The sequence below is a fragment of the Eschrichtius robustus genome, chromosome 10 (assembly GCF_028021215.1).
Source record: "Eschrichtius robustus isolate mEscRob2 chromosome 10, mEscRob2.pri, whole genome shotgun sequence".
In the NCBI taxonomy this organism is placed as follows: Eukaryota; Metazoa; Chordata; class Mammalia; order Artiodactyla; family Eschrichtiidae; genus Eschrichtius; species Eschrichtius robustus.
The window spans coordinates 22862863-22888569 of NC_090833.1; the positions used below are offsets into that span (position 1 = coordinate 22862863).

General features: G+C 38.7%; 1 protein-coding gene across 5 annotated transcripts in view; it reads right to left on the reverse strand.

Moving 5' to 3' along the window:
* Positions 1 to 25707, reverse strand: part of MUSK (muscle associated receptor tyrosine kinase) — a 99001-nt gene that overhangs the window by 19917 nt on the left and 53377 nt on the right. For 3 of the 5 annotated variants that reach the window (XM_068552286.1, XM_068552284.1, XM_068552283.1), the window contains exons 6-7: positions 16004 to 16128; positions 9381 to 9540 (exon numbers count right to left, since the gene is read on the reverse strand). In XM_068552286.1, the coding sequence (XP_068408387.1) occupies positions 9381 to 9540; positions 16004 to 16128 (285 nt within the window). Of the gene's footprint in view, positions 1 to 9380; positions 9541 to 16003; positions 16129 to 23880; positions 23911 to 25707 lie in introns of all 5 variants that reach the window. The other 2 variants (XM_068552285.1, XM_068552282.1) reach the window with 1 other exon arrangement.

Consider the following 25707-nt stretch of genomic DNA (forward strand, 5'->3'; position numbering starts at 1 on the left):
CCATCTTGAAACACTTAATAATTTTTTAACAAGGGGCCCCACATTTTCTGGAGAGAACAGATGGAAGAAACAGGAGGAAATTCTTACAGAGAAAAAGGTATATAATTTGGAAGGGGTAAAGGCAGACTCTAATAGCAGCTGAGCAGGGAAACCTGTTGAAACGTGAAAAGGCCAAGGTTATGTATGTGAAAGAGCCCTCAATTTAAGATGTAAAAGAGAGGATTCAATACCATGGAGATCAACCAGAGCCAAAGAGAATCCAGCCATAGAACTTGGGAAGAGATACTAAGCTTAGATAGGCTTCTATTTCAAGGACAAGTGAGGAAAAAAAAAATCAAGGTCATTTAAGGGTGCTCAGTCTTTTCAAGAATATTAAGAGAATCAAAGGATGATTCACTAGGCTTCCATGTGTTTCGTACAGAAATTTCTCCAGTCACATTTTCTTTTTTTGCGGGGCGGGGAGAGTGGGGAGCAGGGAAGGGGTCCAAGAGCCTCCGATTATAAACAAGTGCTTTTATCTCAAAACTAGATTTTTAAAAATTTTCAAAAACTTCCAACAGTCATCAATATTTGTAGTATCTTTTCCATTATCTGGAAAAGCCAATAAAATGTTGTCTCTCTTCTAAAACATACAGCCAATCTAATATAAAAAAGCTGCCTGATTGTAAAAAGAATGCTTACCTCTTGAGCCTAGCTGCAGAACAGCTGGTAGCAATTTAGTGCGGCTACTGGCTGTTAGTCATTTATTCCTTTCCTTTTTATTAAAAACAAAAACAAACACCTTTAATCCATTGGAAACCAGATGAAGCCACCATGAAATGCCAAGGGACGGGGCCTGTTTTGTTGGTAAGAACACTTCTACCTATCATGGCTGAAACACTGGGTGATAGAGGGAGTCGTGTGCTCCTGCTACATCACCCCACGTCTCACAACTGGGGGAAACATTGCGGGGGACACGGGAGCGTGACTGTGAGACATGAGAGAGAGTGTGAAACATGGTAGTACGTTCAAACAGCTATATCGATTACAAAATAAGAGTCCAAAGCTCTAATTTTTTCTGTAATAATGTGAAACATCAACTCAAAATATAGAAAATAAAAATATGAGAGGAATGAATAAAGAAGATGTGGTATATATACACAATGGAATATTACTCAGCCATAAAAAAAAGGGAAATAATGCCATTTTGCAGCAACATGGATGGACCTAGAGATTATCATACTAAGTGAAGTAAGTCAGACAAAGACAAATATATGTATCACTTATAGGTGGAATCTAAACTATGATGCCAATGAACTTACTTACAAAACAGAAATAGACTCACAGACATAGAAAACAAACTTATGGTTACCAAAGGGGAAAGGGGGGGGAGGGATAATTTAGGAGTTTGGGATTAAAATATACACACTACTATATATAAAATAGATGACCAACAAGGACCTACTGTATAGCACAGGGAACAATACTCTATATCTTGTAATAACCTATAATGGAAAAGAATATGAAAAAGAATATATATAACTGAATCACTTTGCTATACACTGGAAGCTAATACAACAGTGTAAATCAATGATATTTCAATAAAAATTTAAAAAATGAAAATACATTGTCCATTTTGGGAGGGTGGGGAACTCCAGTACTAACATATTGGATTTCTCCCTACTGCCCAGCTTTGGTTATGCTACATATTTTCATTTGAGCTTTAAATTTAGTGACCAGAATCCCCAGACTCTGAGGTCAATCCAAAGAAGGGGCATTGCAGACAGTGGGGGTGTTGGTAGAATGAGGAGTGGCTTATGTTAGAGGCGGGATGTGACCACAGACTCATTCCTGTACCCTCAGACTGAATAAGCAGAAAAGAACTCTGGACCTCAGTATTTCGTCAAGGACCTATTAATGCCATTGAGAATGGAAAATACAAACACGGATTTTCCTCTACTGGATCCCTGTGTCTATTTTTCCCAGCTTTATTAAGATATAAGTGACATTCAACATTGTGTAAGTTTAAGGTGGACAAGGTGTTGATTTGCTACAGTTACATAATGCAACTCTCTTAGCAACTTTCAAGTATATAATACAGTATTAACTATAATCACCAATGATGTACATTAGATTTCCAGAACTTATTCATCTTATAACTGGAAGTTTGTACCATTTGATCAATGTCTCCCCTTTTCCCCCACCCCACTGCCCCCGGTATCCACTACTGTACTCTCTTTCTATGAGTTAGACTTTTTCAGATTCCACATATAAGTGATATCATACAGCATTTGTCTTTCTCTGACTTATTTCACTTAGCACAATGCCCTCAAGTTTCATCCATGTTGTCACAAATGACCAAATCTCTTTCTTTATCGTGGCTGAATAATATTCTATTATATGTATATACCACATCTTCTTTATCTATTTTTCTGTTGACAGACACTTAAGTTGTTCCGTATCTTGGCTACTGTGAATAATGCTGCAATGAACATGAAAGTGCAGATACCTCTTTGATCTCCTGTTTTCATTTCCTTTGGATATATACCCAGAAGTGGGTTTGCTGGATCATATGGTAGTTCTATTATTAATTTTTTGCAGAAGCTCCATACTGTTTTCTATAGTGGCTGAACCAATTTACAATTCCACCAACAGTGGGTCAGGGTTCCTTTCTCGCCAATACTTGCTAACTCTTATTTTTTTGATGATAACCATCTTAATAGGTATGAAGTGATACTTCATTGTGGTTTTGATTTGCACTTCCCTGATGAATAGTGATGTTGAACACCTTTTCATGTACCTGTTTGCCATCTGTATGTCCTCTTTGGAAAAATGTCTATTCATATACTTTGTCCATTTTTAAATTAGATTGTTTGGTTTTTTTGCTGTTGTATGTGTTCTTTATATATTCTGGATATTAACCCCTTATATATAATTAGCAAATATTTTCTCCCATTCTATAAGTTGCTTTTTAGTTTTGTTGATGGTTTCCTTTGCTGTACAGAAGCTTTTTAGTTTGACGTAGTCCCACTTGTTTATTTTTACTTTTGTTGCTTATGCTTTTGGTATCATATCCAAAAAAATCATCACCAAGACTGATGTCAAGGAACTTACTGTCTATTTTTTCTTCTAGGAGTTTTATGGTTTCAGGTCATGTGTTTACGTCTTTAATTCATTTCAGGTTAATTTTTGTGAGTGTTGTAAGATAGAGGTCCAGTTTCATTCTTTTGCATGTGGTTATCCAGTTTTCCCAAAACCATTTATGGAAAAGACTATCTTTTCCCCGTTGTATATTCTTGGCTCCCTTGTCATAAATTAACTGACCATATATGTGTGGGTTTATTTCTGGGCTCTTGATTCAGTTCCATTTGTCTAGGCATCTGTTTTTATGCCAGTCCCATACTGATTTGATTACTATAGCTTTGTAATATAGCTTGAAATCAGGACGTGTGAGGCCTCCAGCTTTGTTCTTCTTTCTCAGGGTTGCTTGGCTATTGGGACTTTTTTGTGATTCCATACAAATTTTTGAATTGTTTGTTCTATTTCTGTGAAAAATGCCATAGGAATTTTAATAGGAGTATATGAAATCCACAGATAGCTTTGGGTGCTGTGGACATTTTAACAATATTAATTCTTCTGATCCATGAACACAGAATATCTTCCATTTATCTGTGTCTTCAATTTCTCTTATCAATGTCTTGTAATTTTCAGCATACAGATCTTTCTCTTCCTAGGTTAAACCTATTCCTAAGTATTTTGTTGTTTTTGGTGCTATTGTAAATGGGATAGTTTTCTTCTTTTTCAGATGTTTTGTTGTTAGTGTATTAAAAAAAAACTGATTTCTGTATGTCGATTTTGTATGTGAAACTTAATTCTTTGATTAGTTCTAACAGATTTTGGTGGAGTCTTTAGGATTTTCTATATATAAGATTGTATCATCTGCAAACAAGGAGAATTTTACTTCTTCCTTTCCAATTTGCATACCTTTTACTTCTTTTAATTGCCCGATTGCTTAGGCTAGGACTTCCAGTACTGTGTTGAATAGAAGTGGTGAGAATGGGCACTCTTGTCATGTGCCTGATCTTAGAGGAAATGTGTTTTTAGCCTTTTGCCATTGAGTATGATGTTGGCGGTGGGTTTGTCATATGTGGCCCTTATTGTGAGGTATGTTCCTTATATCCAATTTGTTGAGAGTTTTTATTATGAATGTATGTTGAATTTTGTCAAATGCTTTTTCTGCATCTATTGAGAGGATCATGTAATTTTTATCCTTCATTCTATTAATGTGGTGTATGACACTAATTGATTTGTGTATGTTGAACCATCCTTGCATCTCAGAGATAAATCCCACTTGATCATGGTGTGTGATTCTTTTAATGTGCTGTTGAATTTGGTTTGCTAGAATTTTGTTGAGAATTTTTGCATTTATGTTCATCAGGGAAATTGGCCTTTAGTTTTCTTGTAGTGCCCTTATCTGGCATTGGTATCAGGGTAATAAAGATTGGTGTTAATTCTTCTTTAAATGTTTGGTAGATTTAATACCTGTGTCTATTTTGATGGCCTTTGGCTCTTCCAGGACTATGCTCATTACAGAGATCATGAGGTGTCTTGCTGGTCTCTGTCACAGGGCTGATGACAAAGAGAAGGCATCTTGCCAATAACCCAGCATCCTGCTGAGTTTAAATTGCAACTTGAGCCTTTTGAGGTTGTGACTGGAGGGGAAATGGAACTTCCTGGTTCATAGGGAGAGGTTCCAAAAGTTTTTCTGGCTCCTTTTGATGACTAACAGCAAATGTAAATGAGTCAGAAAGAAGTATATCACATTTCTCAAATAATACATATGAATCTGGGCATACACATGGAAGAGTTTTGGGAAAATGAAGGCTTATCTTTATTTTTTTTGTTGTTGTCTTTCAAACACTAGAAATATCATTACACATGATCCTAAGCACTAGACCAGATTTTTCTATTTCCAGTTTTCCTGCTGGGATGAGTAAATAAACAGATGGAGTGAAATCTTCAAAGTGAAACACAGAGAATGTGACAAAGGGGACTGTTGACTACAGAACACTAGGGGAGGATGGGGATGGCTGAAATGAGAGAAAGGAGAATTTGGGGTAAGGAAGCATTGCCAAAATGTCCAGGGGAGGCACCAGGCTCTGGACCTCTGGCCAGCCCCATCAGAGGCCAATGGAGAGAGATGCCAAAAGCAGAAGTGGAGAGAGCGAATGTCACAACCAAGCTCTGAGAGATCTAGAAAGCATAAGACTGTGCTTTGAAATGATTCTGAATTAAAGTGGTTCCATGAATCCCTTTTTCACCAGAGTGGCCTCACTTCCCTGGAATATTGGTTCAGGGAGCACCCCAGAGTTGGGAAGTACAACAGTTTCCTCAGTGATGGCAGGGAGACTTTTATGAGGCATCTAGCAGCTTTGACTGAAAAGAATGGGTTAAGGAGAGGAAGAAAAATGGCAGGTGTCTCATGGGGTTCAGAGGTCTTATTTCAATGCACTCATGAGACACCCTCATTAAATCTGCCTGAGGAAATTTTAGGAAAAGTAGGGGAGCTTCAAGTTTCATAGTAAATGGGATCCAACAGGAAAAACAGATCAGGGGATGAACAAAAGGGCCTTGCAGCTTTTTATGAATTAGCTACGTGAGGGAGTCCCTCTACTCATTTTAGTAACTTTATTTTCTATGTACAGATGGATTCACATTTATTATTCAAATACAGTACCTACAGGCCCATTGGCTAAAGTCAAGTCATTACTGGTTTCAGTCTACATGACCATTGCCCCTCCTGGGGTCACTGCTCCCTATCTGCATTCACCTCTGCTGCGGCAAGTTTCCAGCCCTCTCTGCTGCTATGTGCCAACTCACGCATTGCTCCCACCATCCCTTTCCCCATGCAAATTCTCCTGCTATTTTCCCCCAGGTTGCCATTGCTACTTGCCTTCATTCTCACTCTGGTCTATTCTCAACATTAATGACTTCTCCCTGCATTCTGGGACATTGCCCTTCTATGCTGCCTGTCCACACTTTAAGGCTCTTTTTACCACCAGAAGATACCATCATTTTCTTTAGGATTACAGCTTCCTCTGTTGGTATATTCTGTTTATTAACGGTGTTGGATCAGGTTCTCATTTGGACTAGGACTGGGATGAAAGGGGTGATGTTGCCGTTTACACTATGGTGGTAATTACGCTCTATAGTCCTTTCAGCATCTTGGAGATCATGTCATGTGATGGATCTGTCTTTGTGAGGGGGGGAGATAAACCCATTTTATCAGGTTCTTCTTTTTATTGATCATAGCACTGCCTTCACACCTGTCTTTGTACTTATGATGGGTGGGCTCTGAAGGTTACTGCACTAAAGGGGGAGTCCCTGACCAGTCCCTTCAGCTTGGTATGTTGCAGAAAGGTGGAAGGTAGGGGAATTAAGAATTCAGATACACATTTTATAGACTCCTTTCTCTGGACCAAAATCCTAGAAGAGAGGTATATTGATAAATTCAGGAAAAAGCCAAAGCAGAGGGAGTTTTTCCTACTTCTTATTTGGGACTCTAAAAGCAGAGAACCTTTTAGGGACCTCTTACCCTGACATAGGATGGCCATATTAGTGTAAAAATGGTAGCATGACATGGTTGGGTAGACAGCAGAACTGAGTTGGTAGGTGTGAATCTTTTTTGGATTTTGTGTAACATGAAAGTGATCCAGAAGTTGCTTCAGGCTGCATGAGGGTTAAGGAAGGAGCTGACTTGGATTTTTAGTATATCTGGTATTGTAAGGAGAGCCAGGGTGACCTACATGCAGACGTTGCAGAGTAGACTCTAGAGAGGGGCTCGATGAAGGATTTGACTGAGATGTAGAGGGTTGTGCTGCTACAGGAAGAGCCTCAGTGGGGCTGAGCCAGACAGGGAGGTCCTCTGGGTCCCAACCAAGCCAAGAGATGAGATCACTAGTTCTCTAGCTGTAGACTTTACCAAATACCAGGGCGGGTCCAGAGGACACCACCGCATAAATCCAAGACTCCTTCTCTCTTTCCATGTAGGGAAGAGATACAAGGAGAAAGGGGAGGAAGAAACGTGGCAGGGAATTGATCTTTGAATGACTGAATAATTACCTGAAACGAGACTCTCTTCAGATTAGCAACATTAATTTTTCTTTTCTAACCAGTGGAGGTGATTCTAATCTAAGCTAGATTAGATCAGTCTATTTTCTTGGATTTGAGAATTCATACGTAAATGTTTCTCCTTCTCTCTGCACACACAAACACACATACACACACGTTGTAAATATATAGATATAGGTTATATAAATATATATTTATGTGTTTAACACTGGGTCTTGATCAAATATCAAATAAAACATAAGATAGTGAGAATCATTCCAAGTAATTAAAAAAGCATCAAAATTTAATTGTTTTATTATCTCTTGAACCTTCTCACGTTCTTTTATCTGTTATTATTTGTCCTAGACACTTTCCTCAAAATCTCAGACACATCTGAACTCCTTCTACCACATTCAAACACTTTCAGATCTTATCGTTTCTCTCCTGATAGGTTTCACACATCTCCCTTGTTCTCTCTTTACCAGTTGTTGCTGTGGTTGTTCAGACCTTCATGACTTTTCCAGACTCCTGGAATAGCCTCCTAACTGCATGCCATGCCTCCCCATCTTTTGACACCCGACACCTGTCGATTTGATAAAGAATATATCTGATCATATCACTTGCCTTCTCTAAAAAAATTAAATGACTTCCCATTGATTGAAGAGTACAGTCAACCTACTCAGGCTCTTCATAACCCAGCTAGAGCTCACATTTCAAACCTTTCTTCCCATCCTCCACCTCACTCTCAGTCTCCATCATGACTTGCTATTTTCTGAACTCATTTCGACCTTGTCATCTCTAACTCAAATGGTACCTCTTTCCCAAGGATTCCCTTAAACTCTCTCTTGTGTCTGCTGTTGTACTTTGTGCTTCTGCATAGAACATAGTCTGCGCCATAATGTCTGTGACCGATGGACTTCCTTTTTAGATTGAGAGTCCCTGGAAAACTGGGACTCCATTGCTAATGATCCCATTCGTTAATTAAGTTTGCATCCTTTACCTAACGCAATGGACTGAGCCCAGTGTATTTAATAAATGCATGTAAGAGTGCTTCGTAAACAACAAAGTGCTATGTGAATAGTAATCATTTTATTATTATTTGTTAAACTGAGTTGAATTTACTTTTAAGAATCTCACCCTTCTCTGGGAAAATGACTTCCCATCAGTGGAAATTCTCAAATAACTGATATGATGTCTCAAGATACTGTAGGCAGATATATCCTTGGAAAAGAAGGCAGAAGAGATCCTTGGTTTTGAAATCTCTTTCCTTCATGGGCATGCCTCAGAGGGCCAGCCTTGTCCAATGCTCCCTTTGTATTTCTCTGTGTCTTTATTCACCTCATGCTAAAAAATCACAAACATTACTGGAAATTTCCCCATCAGGGAAGATCTAAGAAGCGGCACTGTAATAAGAAATAGTAGGCTCTGGGGAGCTGGCCCTGCGCACAGGTTCTACCAGTGCTTGCCTTACATGTGAGGCCAAGCATCTCTCTGCTGACTCTTGGACAGTAGATATGCTATGAATATTATCATACCTGGCATTTCCTGATACAGGGATTATTTCCATCTCTAGGAATTCCACAAATGTTCTCAGAAGCCTTTGGGACATTTAAGTTTTAAAAATAAACCTTTATAACTCAACACAAGTATCCTAGAAATCCATGTGTCAGCCCTTTTCCTTGAAAATACCTGTAGGTCCTGCTATCACTTGCATGAAACAGGAAGGGGAAAGACCATAAGGTAGATCACATATTCATAAGTAAAAATGCCCTCAAAATGTAGCCATGCAGAAACTGGCACAACCATGTTAAATATCTGCCAACTTCCTCTTTAGAGCCTTGGAAAGTTTGATTAATCCCAAGAAACAAAGAAGAGGAAGGGAAAAAAGAGGGGAGGGAAAGGAATGAAAAAGAATGGGAGGGACAGAGGGAGGGAGGAAGAAAGGAACGAAGGATGAAAGGTGGGAAGGAAGGAAGGAGGGAGGGAGGAAGGGAAGAATAAAAGAAGAAGAAAGGGAAGAAAAGAAAATGAAAGAAAAAGAAATGAACTCCTGGAAGCTGTTACCCATCACTTGGGCAGGTATTTGAGAATCTAGTTTTTGAAGCAACAAATCAGCCAAAATCAATTATCTAGGTCAACCTCTGGAGTGTCCCTATGGAGGAAGAAATATCCCAAATGGGACTGGAGTAAGAGATTAAAAAAAAAAAAGATTTTCCCCAGTGAAAGATATTGTGGAATAGTGCCAACTCTCTCCTCTCCTGGAGCAATGGAATTGTGAAAATCCATCCTACCTGCTATACTGATGGTGGCTGCAGCCTTTGCAGTACTGAATTTCTCTCCATGCTTATTAGTAGCTATGCACGTGTAGAGTCCTGGCTTGGTGATAAACAGCTGCAGTCTTGAGTCAATTAGTCGGTCTTTCACACTTTCTTGAATGGACCCAGAAGAAACCTGGTGGAGTCAGGGGGAAAAAGAAGATAGAATTAGGTCAAGGATTTCTAATATGCCATATCAGTTGCTTGGAAAGAAAAAGGATAAGGATTATGATCAAAAGGCCTGTGGTAGATTGCAAAAATTGCCAACAACTTTTCTCTCCATATGCCCATGACCTTGCAATGTGACTTTGTTGCTCTTCCTTCAAGAGATGGCATCTTTCTCCATGCTTTGAATCTTGATTGGCTTGTGACATGTTTTAGAAAGACACAGAGACTTGCAAAGTTCTTGCACATTGTGGCTTGCTTTCTTGTTGCTCTTAGACGTCCTGTGAACAAGCCAAAGCTAGCCTGCTGCAGGATGAGGCACATATAGCCCAGGTATCCTCACTGATCCATCTAGGAGCCAATAATATCATCCAGATATACGAGTAAGGCCATTCTAGACCAATCAGCTCCCAGCTCCCAGACCAATCAACCTGCCAATCACAGGAGCTAGATCAGCAAGAGCAGGCAATCCTAGCCCAAATCAGCAAAACCATCCGGTTGACCCACAGACTTGTGAGCATTAATAAATGGTTATTGTTTTAAGCCATTAGGCTTTGGGATGTCTGTGATACAACAATAGATAACTAATGCAAGGTAGGAAAGGATATACTGTGTGGATCCTCCAAGATATGTCTCTCTGTCTTGAAGATAGAGTCAATTATGAGAGGTTATAGAGTTTCGGGCTTATTTTCATAATTCCTGTTCAGTTCTCCATAAATGCACATCAAATGGTGAATGGTTATGAGGAAAAAATGGTTGTAAAGCCAATTCTGTTTCTGCCTCATTACTTAAATCAGAAAATCAAATGTCCTGAAAGAGCCAGGCTATCAATGCCATATTAGCACATAATTGACAGGTTAATTTATGTAAGTGCTTATTAGCTGTCAGCATTCAACTCTGTGAGAAAGACAGCTGCCTAGCACATTCTGTTGCGTTGCAGAGATCCAATTTACACCCTAGCTTGTCTGACCCCAAAGCCTGTGCTTTTAATCATTATGCTTTAGTGCCTTCCCTAGTCCTAGAAAACAGAATAGAGTTATTAGAAAACAAGAACAGTAATAACAACCTCAAATCAACCATGAACAAAACAAATATCTGACTTAAATGTCATTGTTAAAGTGGTGGCATTTCTTAAACTGGTGATTCTTTCTTCACTGTTTTCTTAAGCACTCTACCGTCTTTTCAATAATTATTGTTTAATTATCATTGCTTATATGAGGGGAAAATGCTGGTTTGAGGGAAGTGTGAATGGAATGACAATCAAGGAATTAGCTGATGGTTTACCTTGACCTTATCTTGGAGGAGTAGGGATGAGTACCAGGGTGGCCTTGAAAGAGATCTTTCTGTCTAGTAGAGAATGAAAAACTTGGAGCCAGTTATTTTACTGTTTCACATGAGGGAAGATTTCACAGTTAGACCAGCAAGGGGGAGGGAAGCCCTGAGGTGAGACCAACTTTCCATCCTTCTGCTGCTAGGAGGCTGGCTGGCCCCAGAACCCAGCACTCTCTGTAGCAACTAGGCAGTGAAAGTTTGTTCAATTAGCTTCTTCGTCTTTTTATTCTTTACCTGCGCTATTAGTCTCCTTATGAGAAACACTGGTTTATGTGAGCATCAATTTACCTTAACTGGGGAAACGTCCCAGGTCAGATCAAGTATTGTGGCACTTTCCCCAGATAAGCAGCCTGGACTCTGAGAAATTGACAAGGCAGAGAGAAAAGTATCTTTAAGAGACATACATGCAGTTGGGAATTCAAACCGAATTCATCATTATCATATTTATTAGAGGTGCAAGTTCTTATGGATTTGAGTGTCCAAGTTAGATGGAAAGGATTGAACAATCTGAAATATAATTTTAAAAAAATTTATTGGAGTATAGTTGATTTACAATGTTCTGTTAGTTTCAGGTGTATAGCAAAGTGATTCAGTTATACATATATTCATTCTTTTTCAGATTCTTTTCCCATATAGATTCTTACAGAATATTGATTAGAGTTCCCTGTGCTATATAGTAGGTGCTTTTTGGTGAAATACAATTTTGGACTCTCCCTGAATTTTAATACAAAGCAACAATGAGAAAAAAGCTAAAGACCTCAAACCTCTGTCAGTCAGTATGCCTTATGCTCTCAGGATATTTTGTTTATAAATATAATCCCTTTCCAGTTTATATATGTGAAATCCGTAGAACAATTACCTTCCTCCTTTGCAAAGTTCATTCCCTCTTTCAAGAAGCAGGTCTGTACCGCCAGTGCCTGGGAGACAACTCAGAAACGAGTAATCCCCCAAATGCTGACTAAACTCCCACGATTTTCATGTTCACACCTAAGAAAGTCACTCCTCAAGGTCACTGAAAACATTCTTGGGAGGAAAGAGAAGTGAGTTTTAAACCGCCTGACCTCTCTTCTCCTGGACGTCATCCAGGTGCTGACATAGTTCAGCGAGTAGACCAGCAAATTCTGAGGCTCATTGCCTGATTATTATGTGATTCCTATGAGCTTTTCCTCCTGTTTCCAGAGGCCTGGCTTGATTCAGTTTGTGACTCACGCACAGCAGGCCTTGTTACTCATCGTTTGAATTTGTTTTTCTTTCTTCATGGAGCAGCCTGACCAACAGTTTAGTATTTTTGATGACCTAAAATTCAAAACAGCCCTTTGCCCCGCGTTTTGATCGTTTTGCTCTTCAGGTTTAAAAGCTCAAAATGACGAGTTCAGATTATTCCTGGGCGCTTTGACCAAGGTATGCTGAGGCGAAGCTGGGGACTTAATTGAGGTGACTCTATCTGGTATTAGAGTAAATATGGTATTTCTCCAAGTCACCCAGGCATACTGACCTGAAAGAGCTGGATAAACAGCTCTCTGCTTTGTGTGTGGTGTTGAGACAGTGACCTCAAATGAGGCCATCGAACAGGAACTCTATTAAATAGGCATATTAGTTCACACCTGATTTATCGTATGTAAAAGCCTTCTGAGCGAGGCAATATAGGTGGAATATATTTTACATATCGTTAATATATTAATAATGCTGTTTGGAGAGAATCTATCCCGAGTTATGGATAATCCCACAACTTCATCATGATTTGACCTCAACATAGAGAAACCTCTGAATGGTATTCTGGCTTCTATGACCTTGTCTTGCAAATAGTCCCAGCTGGCTAGGATTGTCTCAGGGACCTTTAGGATGTGGCCCAATACGGTCCATGTTTAAGGAGTTGTAACAGTGTCTGTCTATGCATCATAGAAAAAGGAACAATTGAGAAAATTTCCCATGCTGTTTTTGATCAACATAGCTATGAATATTGACCTCTTTTGATCTGGCTGCTGAAATATTCAACTTAATATATTCCACTTTATATATGTAATTATCTTGGTTTACCCAGTTAGTGAGAGAAGATGTTTCCAAAGCTCGTGTCCTTTAAACCAAAAAACTGCCTCTTAAAAATATGTATAGGGACATCCCTGGTGGTGCCGTGGTTGGGAGTCTGCCTGCCAATGCAGGGGACATGGGTTTGAGCCCTGGTCTGGGAAGATCCCACGTGCCGTGGAGCAACTAAGCCCGTGCACCACAACTACTGATCCTGCGCTCTAGAGCCCACGAGCCACAACTACTGAGCCCTCGTGCCACAACTACTGGAGCCCACGCACCTAGAGCCCGTGCTCCGCAACAAGAGAAGCCACCGCAATGAGCGGCCCGTGCACCACAACGAAGAGTAGCCCCTGCTCGCCGCAACTAGAGAAAGCCCGTGCGCAGCAACAAAGACCCAACGCAGCCAAAAATAAATAAACATATAAATTTTTTAAAATACGTATAATATATAGGTGAGCCTCCCTTTAAGGAAATTCAAAAACCACAATCTTCAACACAGATGATTTGGCTATTTAATTTATAAAATTCTTCTAATAAGTTAAAATGATTCAACTTTTAACATATTTTAGGAACTATATTGATTGGACAAAGCAAGAGAGATGTGCAAATTTTCTACATTTTTTATTTGAATGCCAAAATAATAAATAGAGAGATGGGTATAACTTTAAATAAATCTGGTTATCAAAATATAAGGGTATTTTCTTTTAGAAAAGTAAACTCTGCTGTAGCCACACCAAACTATTATTTCCAATGTTGTAAAACAAAAGTGATATTACTGCTCACTCTGAGTTCATCTAAGACTACAAATTTTCATGAAAAATGAATGATATTTCCATAAGATAAAAGCAAAAGAATTCTTGATGGCTTTGGGGTAAGTTGCTTGCTTTTCTCTTTTTCTTTGGCTATAATCATTCAGGGTTTTAGTTTATTGGCATGTTCATGGAGGAGGAGAAAAGGAGCATTCACATCTTTTAAAGTACTCGTTGTACTTGGTAGTGTGTTATGAAGTTAGTTCACTGGCTTATAATTAGTGAAAAGCCACAGGTGAAATTCTGTTTTATTCTGTGTCAAATAGCTCCCAACTCTGCATTTGTCTTAATCTCGCCCACCCAGAATGATACCAGGGCTTTGGCCCTTCCCTGTTCTCCTCAATAGAATTTTCGGGTTGGCTACTCGTCCAACATTAAACGCCTGCAGTTGCCTCCAGTTCCTGTGATTTGCATCAGCATGGGGCAGTCATCTCGATTTCTATTTGGACTTGGATAGTAGCACCAAGAACAAGACTTGGCTGTAAGAGTAACACTCTCTCTGACCATGAGAACTGCAGATGGCCTTTTGCTTTCTTCCTGGAAGAAAGTTACCATTCGTTTATGTCATTCCTGTTTTAGAATCTCTGGCGAAGAATCCAGTTTGCTTTCTGTTTTTTTGTGAATCACATCTTGAAAGATGAAGTTGGAGTCTCAATAAGACCAAAACTAACTCTAACCATTGGCTTTTTTTTTATTACTCCTCAACTCCAACAGAGAATAATCATATATGTTCCAGTTCTAAACTCATAGGAGCCTTTTGAAAACACTGAATTTTTTAAAAGCCCATGTCTTTCCATTTTCTGTGTTAACTGTTTTCACAGAGTTTAAGACAAATTAATAAAGTCATATTGTCAGTTCCCCAGTTTTCTTAGGGCATCTCTTTACACTACTTTGAGAGGCTTAAGACAACTCCTACAGCTTCGCGGAAAAGCCACAAAACATACTGCCAAATAAGATGTGAATTTTAAATGGCACCTAAAATTTAATTCGAGAGCTAAAGAAGAACCGGACTACAAGTTACTTTACTATAACAAGTTTAAGGCAGTCTAAGATTAGTAGTAGCCCCTGGTCCCTAGCAGAAACAAACAAAAATTCTCTGGAGAAAAGAACCTTTATCTAGACCTCAAATTAATCTCTGACATTTTTTTTTTTTCTCAAAACAATGAACAGCAGGTAGTCAAAGATAACTAGGCACACAAGGAAACAAAACACAATGAAAGAGTCAGCAGGAAAACAGACGACAGAAACAGACCTACAATGGCATCCTGTCTCACTCAAATAAAGCCAAATTGTATCATTTGACCTATATAAGCCTATAGGACCTACAACCCCTATGCACACCCCTTACCTCTTTCCTCTTTGCTCACTTACCTCTAGCCACACTGACCTACTGGCTGTTCCTCTGACATACCAGGTGCACCTTTATCTCAGTGACTTTGCTTGGTTATCACCCCCCATTATCTACATAGCCTCCTCCTTCAGCTCTTTCAGATCTTTGCTCAAGTATCTCCATCTTAATAAGGCTTCTCTGACCACTTTATTGAAAATGGAATCTTTCCCCTGCGATTGTATTTTCTCATTTTCCTGCTTTATTTTTCTCCATGGCATTTGACACTATGCACATAGACTATAGATTCTCCCATCTGCTTATTTTATTGTTTGTTTTTCCCCATCACAATGTAAGCAACTTGAGGGCAGGAAACTTTACCTGTTTTGGTTATGCCTGTATCCACAATGTCTAGAATAATGCCTGATGCCCAGGAAATGCTCAATAATATTTGTAGAATGAATAAATGAATGTTTTTATGTAAAGTGCTTAGAACAGGGCCTGGTCATAGCAACCACATACTATATATTAGTTATTATTACCAGTATTAGAAATGAAAAGAAAATTCTGTTGCACTAACAGACATGGGTTCTAATTCTGGATTACTTTTCATCAAAGTAGGCTCCAACAGTGAACTAATTCTTAAACTGATGAGTTTTGTGTGGGAAGGAATTAATACCACTTTCCTTTTACACAAAAGCATAAAGAATGAATTTGACTTTCTACTATCCCCATGATACAAGGAAAGAAGTAAACCTATGGAGTTCAGTCTCTAAGGCAGTGACTTCTAGGATGAAAATATTGGAAGGCTTTGAAAAATGGAGATGCAGGTGGGACCAATGACAGAGGTCAAGGTAACTCTACAAATAAGTGGTCTGCCCTGAAATTCACCACCAGTGCGTCTTCCCCAGACAAGTTTCCATGTAGTTGGCACTCACAGCGTTTCCATTTTCAATCCAGGTGATGGTGGGGACAGGGATGCCTGTTGCTATACAGCGCAGGGTCACAAAGGAGCCAAAGGTGACATTGTGGGATTCAGGAGGCCGCAGGATTCTGGCAAAAACTGTTAGGAAAACAGAAGTGGTGAGTGACTCTCCTACAGGGAATAGTCAAGCTGGAGTGGTCTTTAAGAAATGCAAATCAGATCATGTTCTCCTGTGAAGGATCCTCCATGTTCCCTCTGTCTTAAGGATAATATCAAATGCTATGCCCCGGCTTCTAAGCCATTTATGCTATGACCGTATGCTTCTCACCACTCCAGAATACACCAAGCTTGTTCCCAACTTAAGAGATGCCCATGCCATCCTTCAGCCTAGAGCACTCATCCCATAGATCTTCATGTGGTCGTTTCCTTGTATCATCTAAGTCTCTGTTTAAGTGACACTTTCTCAGAAAGGGCGTCCTTGACCACCCAACGTAAAATCTAACCTTCCCCCCATTTGCTTTTTCATCATCCTATTTCATTGTCTTTATAGACCTTACCCCTATCTGAAGTTATTTATTTTTTTGTCTATTGTCTGTCTCCCCGCAGTAGACCGTGAGTCCTCAGCAACCAAAACCCTTGCCTGTTTTGTTCAGTACCTAGGAGAGTGCTTACCAAAGTAATAATATTTCATTGAATTAATGAACTAATTAATTAATGCTTTACATCTTCAACTGTATCATAGTGGGAGGACAGACAAAATCTGTCCAACTTTTCAGAGAGTGAGATGAGCATACAGGGTCAAAAAGAAAAGGAATATTTTAGACAAAAGTGGGCAGGAGAATGGGTAATTTATATTCTTTTCTGAGGCTGAATCCCCACTAACTAGATAAGAGGAAGTTCTTCTGGTGTGAAAAGAAATTTTACCTTTAATTGAAGAGTGGATATGAGGTTTAGAATGTACAATAAATTGAAGGGTACTTAGAATCACAGAATCACTAATCTTGGAAGAGACTTCAGAGATCAACTAGATTTCTCCTCTTACTAAATAGATGTAGAAACCAAATCCCAGGTAATTTAAGTTTCTTCCCCAAAGTAATAAAACTGATGCGTGAGAAACCCGAGTTCAAGTCCTCTGACTTCAAATCCAGTGTTCTTTAGACCATTATGGAATCCTTTTAATTGCCCATTCACTGCAAACATGATTTTTTTTTTTTTTTTTTGCTCTCGCCTTTTGTTTTCTGGGACTTAAACACAGAACATAATATTAGACTATGAAATTCCAATTAACACCAGGCTTTGATGCTTAGTTCTTCTAAAACTGTGAAATTTCTGGAGTCTGTATTCGAAAGGAAAGTACAGAAGAGATAGTATATACTAGACAGGAGATGTACAGGCCAAGGCTAGATCAAATTCAGCTGTATTAGAAGTTAGTCTGATTTCTGAATACCTTTTTAAAAGGGTTACATAATTCAAGGAGATATAGGAGGATATGATTTGTTTGACAGTTGTTTGCTTTTTGCAAGTTCTAATTCCAGATTTGCAGGTTCAGATGAACTCACCTTTCTTTTTTTTTTAGAGAGAGATGGTAATTGGACCTTGTATTTTCTGATCATATTTTAGAACATAATAAATTTGAGGAAAATATAAATTTTGTCCTTAACCACAAGAATCGAACGCCCACGATCTATTGATCATCTTCTTTTTTTTAAACATCTTTATTGGAGTATAATTGCTTTACACTGTTGTGTTAGTTTCTGCTGTATAACAAAGTGAATCAGCTATACGTATACATATATCCCCATATGCCCTCCCTCTTAAGCCTCCCTCCCACCCTCCCTCTCCCACCCCTCTAGGTGGTCACAGAGCACCAAGCTGATCTCCCTGTGCTATGCGGCTGCTTCCCACTAGCTATCTATTTTACATTTGGTGGTGTATATATGTCGATGCTACTCTCTCACTTCGTCCCAGCTTACCCTTTCCCCTCCCCCGTCCTCAAGTCCGTTTTCTACATCTGTGTCTTTATTCCTGTCCTGCCCCTAGGTTCATCAGAATCATTTGTTTTTTTAGATTCCATATATATGTGTTAGCATACGGTATTTGTTTTTCTCTTCCTGACTTACTTCACTCTGTATGACAGACTCTAGGTCCATCCACCTCACTACAAATAGCTCAATTTCGTTTCTTTTTATGGCTGAGTAATATTCCATTGTATATATGTGCCACATCTTCTTTATCCATTCATCTGTCGATGGACACTTAGGTTGCTTCCATGTCCTGGCTATTGTAAATAGTGCTGCAGTGAACGTTGTGGTACCTGTCTCTTTCTGAATTATGATTTTCTCAGGGTATATGCCCAGTAGTGGGATTGCTGGGTCATATGGTAGTTCTATTTTTAGTTTTTTAAGGAACCTCCATACTGTTCTCCATAGTGGCTGTATTAATTTACATTCCCACCAACAGTGCAAGAGGGTTCCCTTTTCTCCACACTCTCTCCAGCATTTATTGTTTGTAGATTTTTTGATGATGGCCATCCTGACTAGTGTGAGGTGATACCTCATTGTGGTTTTCATTTGCATTTCTGACCTAAATATACATTTCTCTAAAGATATACAGATTGCCAACAAACACATGAAAGAATGCTCAACATCACTGAACTCACCTTTCTATCTTTTGATATTGAGGACTCTAAGAGGTGGAATCTAGAAGGGCATGCTAGAAATACACACGTTGGACCCTAAAGCCAGGAGAAAGAAAAAGGAAGGAAGATGCCAACTTCAAGGCAAAAGTGTGAAAAAAAAAAAAAAAGTGGATTTAATGTTTAAAAGGAAGCTGAATTTTCCCCCCTGCCCCAAATAAACACAAAATTGAGCCTGATTTGAAGTAAGTCCTGGGGTCTAATTACCAATATACAAAAGAATAGAGGATTGAGGAACATGTTAAACAACATTATAAGGATACAATTCAATCATATCCCAAATATAGACAATTGAACAGGGCAAGTTATTCTGTTTCCTCACCAAATAAATAACATTGGGGGAAAAAAAGAAAAAGAGGGAACTATTATAGATTGAGAAAGACTTAATAGGCCTAGCCCTAAATATAATGTGTGAATTCTCATTTGGATTCTTATGCAACAAATCAGATGTAAAAAGAAGTTTTTTGAGACAATCAAATAAAAATTGCACTGTCCTGGTAGTAAATGGTATTAAGAAATTAGTGCTAACTGGGGATGGATGGGGTAATGAAAATGGTAATGTGACTGCGTTAAAAAGCCTTAAAGTACATATGGACTGATTGAATTCATGTCTGGGATTTGCTTTAAAATAAACCAGCAGCAATAAAATGGTACTGGGTTAGATAAAACAAAAATGGTAGACTATTGATCATTGTTGCTGTTGGGTGATGGGAACATGGGAGTTTACTATTAATATATTACTGTATCTACTTTTTTGTAAGATTGAAAAGTTTTAACATTAAAAAGTTTGAAAATTGCAGTAGAGCCTACTCTACAACTCCAGAGAAACATGCAATGGGACACATACCTCTTTTGCCATTGAAATAGAATAAGGTACTAGAAAACCTAAAACCTGAAGAAGGGTAAGGTTCTGAGGAAAAACATTTGTCAGAGATGTCAGTCCTAAGAGTTCAGAAATAACCACAACAGTTTTAGATCAGAGCTCTGTGGGGGATGATTCCAAATTGAAACGAAATGTGGGAATCAGGGAAAATTTTCCCTAGCAGGCAATAGTTATAACCTGAAAAATTCCATAGCAAGAGGAATAGCAGTCATTATGGTGGTCAGCAGGGTCAGCTCCAAGAGCGAGTGACCTGTGTAGTCCCCCAGGGCACCATGCTTAGAGGGCCCCATGCTTCGTTTATTTTTCTGCTGCCTGTGTCTTGAAATTATAAGTGATTTTTGAACTAGGGGCCCTCACTGTCATTTGCACCTGGTCCACAAATTATGGAGCCAGTCCTGAGAGCCTGGTGGTGAGAGCTATAACTGCCTTCTTAAAATAGGGGTGAAGGCTGCACCTCTGTTGGAGTTCCAGAAAAACAAGGCTCCAAGGTGAAATGGAAAATTAAAAAGTTGCAAAATGCTGGATGGGTCCGAAGGAAGTGTCAATCAAGACTAGAAGACAGAGGCTGTCCCCATTGGAAAGTCTAAATTTCTCAAGAAGACAAGCCAGCTAGGAGGCAGTGTACATTTCTTCCAGGGCGACAAACATGGTACCCCATCTGAACACCTAATAGGAGGTTTCTCCCAACTTAGTCTAAGTTCACAGGTTTTGGACCCTTGACAACTAACACAGAGTGACTGGCATCCGAGCGAGGGTACACCCAGGGATTCTTTTCCTTCTGATGTTTTCTGGCAACAATAATGGAGACCTAGATTGCACAACATAATTGAGTCCACATTCATCATTTGGCTGAAATAACTCTTGTAGGAGTTGGGGCTATACTTGTGTGTCCAGAATTTTTTGAATTTGAGTCTACTGCAATGATCATTTTATGGGTCCCACTGCCTTCGAGAATCTGGGGAAAAAAAGCAGGATCCTTGAAAGATTGAGAGTGGGTTTAATTCAATTCCATGAATGCTGGAAAAGTGTAGACAGCAGCTGCTGAAGATGACAATAGTCAGTGTGCCCTTAAACCTGAATGAGAGCCTTCTGGCTGAAGATGAGAAGCATAAGAAACTGGAAGACTATGAAATCTAGATTGTTTTTTTCTGCTTTACTTTACAAAGGCAAGAATTTCCATTTGGGGACTTTAAATTCTTCCTGGAATTTAATGATAAGGGAGGGTTTGTTTATTTATTTATTTATTTTGTAATTTATGGCTTTTTCTCTTCTTTTGGCTGGCGTTACATTATTTGGAATATCATTTGGGCTCATTGCAAAACCTCTGATGCTCTATGTTGCACAACACAGTTAAGAATTATGTGCGATGGTAACTAAAACAGAGTCCATCATTGTTCTAGAGGTCAACGTAGCCTTGGAGTTAATTTAATTAATGTGCTGCTCTGTCCCATATCAGAACCTTCTGGGAGGTCCAGTGGGGCACAGGAGGGTACAGAAGGGAGCACCATTGGCATTGCAGGTGGCTTCATGAATGTAGGGTGGTGCTGACCACCTGCTGGTCTCCTGCTCCAAGGGGGCAGATATACCCTTGGCTGATCATGGGTTTCATTGTTAAGTGTGATGGGTTAAGAGAAAAAAAAAAAGGCCAGGAAATAAAGGGAAGCTGGTCTCTCCTGCCCTCCCACATTCTTGCCAAAAGATAAAATAGAAACTTGACTCTTCTTTCAGTATTGAAAGATAGCTTACACCTTTCCTGCCAGTTTCCCTCCCTCAAAGAAGGTTGCAAATGTCTTTTGGGTTTTGACTCAGATGTCTTCTCATAATGCTTTCTCGACACATCCCCCTCACACCATGTCATAAGTATTGATTTGTTTGTTTGTTTTTTGGCTGTCTCTTCTCCTGGAATGTAAGCATCAGAAGGGCAAAGCTTGCTTTGTTCATTAACACAAGCTGATTGATAGATAGACAGATCATTGGTCGGTTCATTGATCAATCGATCCAGAGCCCTGCATGGTACATGGTAGGCACTCAATAGATATTTGTTGAATGAGTGAATGAGTGACTCCTCTGATTGGTGAGATTGGGGAAAAGTGCTTGTATATATGATGAGTATCTCAATCCTCTCTGGGCCATCTTTCTGCCAGCTACCCAGCAAACAAGAAGGGTATGGGGTAATATGCAGTAGGTACGTTCTCCAGGTCAGGACTTCTCCATCCTACGACTCCAGGTGAAAGGTGGAGGTGTGGGGAGGAATCAGTAGATCACTTGACTCTAATTCTTGGATGAAGGGAGAGGAAGCTTTATTTTTCAATCCAGCTTTATCAGCAATAAAGCTAATATTTTTATACCCATCAGTATTTGTTACCAGTTCCAAGCATAAAAGGTGAAGGGATGGAGAAGGAAATTTCACCACATTTATCAAACATTAAAAACAATAAAGCCAGTTGCCATTAAAAATAAATGCCAGACTGCCCCATGGATAACAGTATACCTGTAATAATAAACTTAAACATAGTTCAATAATAAACTCCCATTGTTTTAGCGGTAGCCACAAACTGAAAATTCGTTCTAAGTCATCCATTTTAAAAGTAATGTGATAGGTTTCATATCAAATAAATGTCCCTTGAATATCCCTATTTTACCTTTTATTTGCATGAAAGACAATATAAAAGTGTTTTTGTTGCATAAACAAGCTGTTTAATAGAAGGGGCATGACATTACTGAGTAATTTGGAAAATGTTTACAATTGTTTTGATGTGGATTTTTAAAGAAAAAAATTATCCAACTCTTCTTTCTACAAATAGTTTTATCCATCATTCTCCAATTCACTGTGAGCTGTTTCTGACTTGCTTTCCTATGGGCAAGCACGTTATTGTTCATCTGCAACATGTAAAATAGACACGGGCAATCTATTTATCCCTGGGTTTTCTCTCATGGTATCTAGTCCTGAGTTTTGGGCTTTACTTTCTCTGGGGTAAGTTTACAATACTAACTGCAGGTTGAGAATCCTGTATCCAAAATTGGACTTAAGCAGCCAGTGATTCCAAAGTTCTGTATAACATAACCGTATTGTATTCCCATTTCCTTTCTCTCTCTGTTTCTTTTCTTTTCCTTCCTTCCCTCCCTCCTTCCCCCCCACACCACCCCATCTTCCTCGTTCCATTTTTCAAAGCACTTTCAGATATATAATAAAGTTTATTATTGGTTGTCATTTTAAGGGGTAATCTGAATTTGTAATAAGGAAGTAGGGCCATTATACACTCTGAAATTTCCCTGGTGGGGTAATGGAAAGCCTAACAGGAGGGGGACCCAAGTTAAATCCTGAAATTAATAAGCAGTTTGGCTTGAGATGAATTGCCTCTCTTTTCTTGGTAAGCGTGTAGGACCAGAAGAATACTGAAGTCCCTTATAAATTCTATTTCTGAGCAATTATTTCAAAGGACACAATAAGTTTGCATGAATTTTTTCTTTCGTTCTTTTCCTTCTTTCTAATTTTCTAGCTTCTCTTAAAGAGGTCTTTGAGGCTACTTGATTCAAACCAGCACTGACAGGAGTAAATTGAAAACAAGCAAAAACAAAAACTAAAAAACAAACAAACCCCCCCAAAACCACACAGGAGCAGGTGAAATAATTTTATCTAAATTTAGTTATAAGCAGCCTGATATTTAGAAATAGGAAGACATCTCGGATACCTTATTTGAAATACTAAGATAAGGAAGTGCTGTTTCAAAGAATACCACCCTAGGGTTTATTCCTAGAGCCAAACTGTATTATATGAGAACTTGTGAATTTCATCCAAAATATACAAAAGTTAGATTAGAACAGTTTGATTGATTTGGTTTGGTTTGGAGCAGTTGCATAACACTTGTCCACTTCAAGTAATGACAGTAAAAACCTAAGCTGGCACCTTGACATTTTTACAAGTCTCCAAAGATTGCGACACCCTCACCTCCTGTCCCCTCAAGGCTTTTGGTCAGAGGATCTTTCTATTCCAATCTACGTGAGATTTATATTCTCATGCTGATTTACGTCATTTCATTTTGTTTGCATTTTCAGGGTTTGGGGTACAAAGTTTAAATATTTCTGTTGATTCAAACTTTTCTTAATAAAAGTAAATGCTCAATAACTATATTATGTAATAAGGCAGCCCATCTAATAACACTGTTAAATGCTGAATTAATAGTCCCCGTACATCGTTTGTTATTTCCTTACAAAATCATGGCACTCAGAGTTGTTTACAAGGTCAGAGAAGTAAACAATGGAATCGAACCATACATTTAAAAAGAAGCAGTGCAGAAAGCAAAAAAAATACCTTTAGTATCTTGCTCAGGTTCACTCTTTTCTATTAATAGAAACAAGACAAACAAACAAACACAAAGAAAAACAAGGCATCATGAAAAGGGAAATCTTTGAGCACAGAAACAGCACTGTAAAGATGAATTAGAATCTGCTTGTTTCGTATCTCAATGAGAGACAAATGCAATCGAGTGAAACTGCTGACCTTTTAAAAGCAAACTTTAAATGACATAAAATTTCAAATCATTACTTTTAGTCAGGCAGTGTTACACAGAAAATGAGCTACAGCATATCCCAACAACACAGCTCATTCATGCATTTTTATTACGATGTTGACAATTACCCTTTCTTTCAAGGCCACAGACTGTCTACTCTTCTGATAATGGTAGTAGTGATTGTGCTTCTCCTTGTCAGCGTGGCTTCTCCGCTTACGAGGCCCTGCTGTGAAGTCAGTGATGTTGAATCTGGGATCTCAGCTATCATTTCTATGGTAATAGACTCATGTTGTGGTAAACAGAGGATTAGGGGGTGTCTGCAGAACAGAGCCTACAACCAACAGAGATTCTCTCCTCTGTATCAATTCCCAGAGGCTGCTCAGAGAGCAGAGAGGAGCAAGTCATTCTCTTTCAGGAAAAAAACAGTAAAGCAAGCTACAAAGAAAAATATAAAAATATCTAAATTGGGTATACGGAATTGAGAATTTTTAGAATTTTAAAAATCCTAGAAAAGAGACAACCACCAAATTAATTGTTCCAAAATGTTCAATACAACCATATCAGATGTAGAGCCCACATGAAGCTCTATTTTTCTATCATGAAGATTTATTTTTTCATGTCAATTTAGACCTTTCTTTTTTAAAAAATATTTTAATTTTATTGGAGTATAGTTAGAATAGACCTTTCTTTGAATTAGTGATAAGCCAAGTACAATATTTGTTTTTAGTATAAAATGGCAATGCTATTGTTAACTACTTTTAATGATAAGAATACATTGGTATAATTCTTTACAGATTATGGAGACTTTCACACACATTGTACATTATCTCACTTAACCCTCACCATATCTCTGTGGTTGTACATGACTGATATTATTCAGCCCATTTTCCAGACAAGGAATCTGAGACTCACAGATTTGCTGCAGATGCAGAGCCAGAAATGCCACTCCAACTTTCAGACACCAAATCTTCTGTTCTAACCTAGCATCACAGTGAGAAGACCTCATTTTGGTACTTAATACCCAATACTCTTAAATTTAAGTGAACATATAATTTCCCAGTTAGATTTTACTCTGAACTTTCCCTACCTCCACCAATCAAGTCCGTGGCACATTCTCATTTTATTTTTTTAAGTATCAAGGTCATGTTGGCTAAAAATGAGTTTTTTCCCATGCTAAAAACTGGTCATCTGGACACTTGAAAACTGCAGAGACTCCCTGTTTGCCACACAGACCTTAATCAGAAGAAATAAATAAAGGTCCATAGTTGGACCAGATTGGACCTGAAAAATTATATTTGAATGCCTTTGGGCTGGGCATGTCTTTCTAGTTCGTCAGCACAATTGTGCTTATTTCTAAGCTTAGAAAAAAACCTTTTTTTTTTTTTTTTCACCAGCCAAATAACTATTTATGAGTGCCTGAGATGGGCAAGGGACTTCTCTGGGAATATTAAGTGTCTTTATTACCTGGCTGCTATACCTCCAAAATTTTGTTCCACTAAAGTTGAAGGGTCTTAGTAAGTTTTGAGAACTTTATTTACTCATCTCTTACACTACTCTCACTAGGATTCTAGAGCAAGTACAGGTAAATCCTCAGTCTCCTTTTAATTTTACACCAGTGATCTTTTACT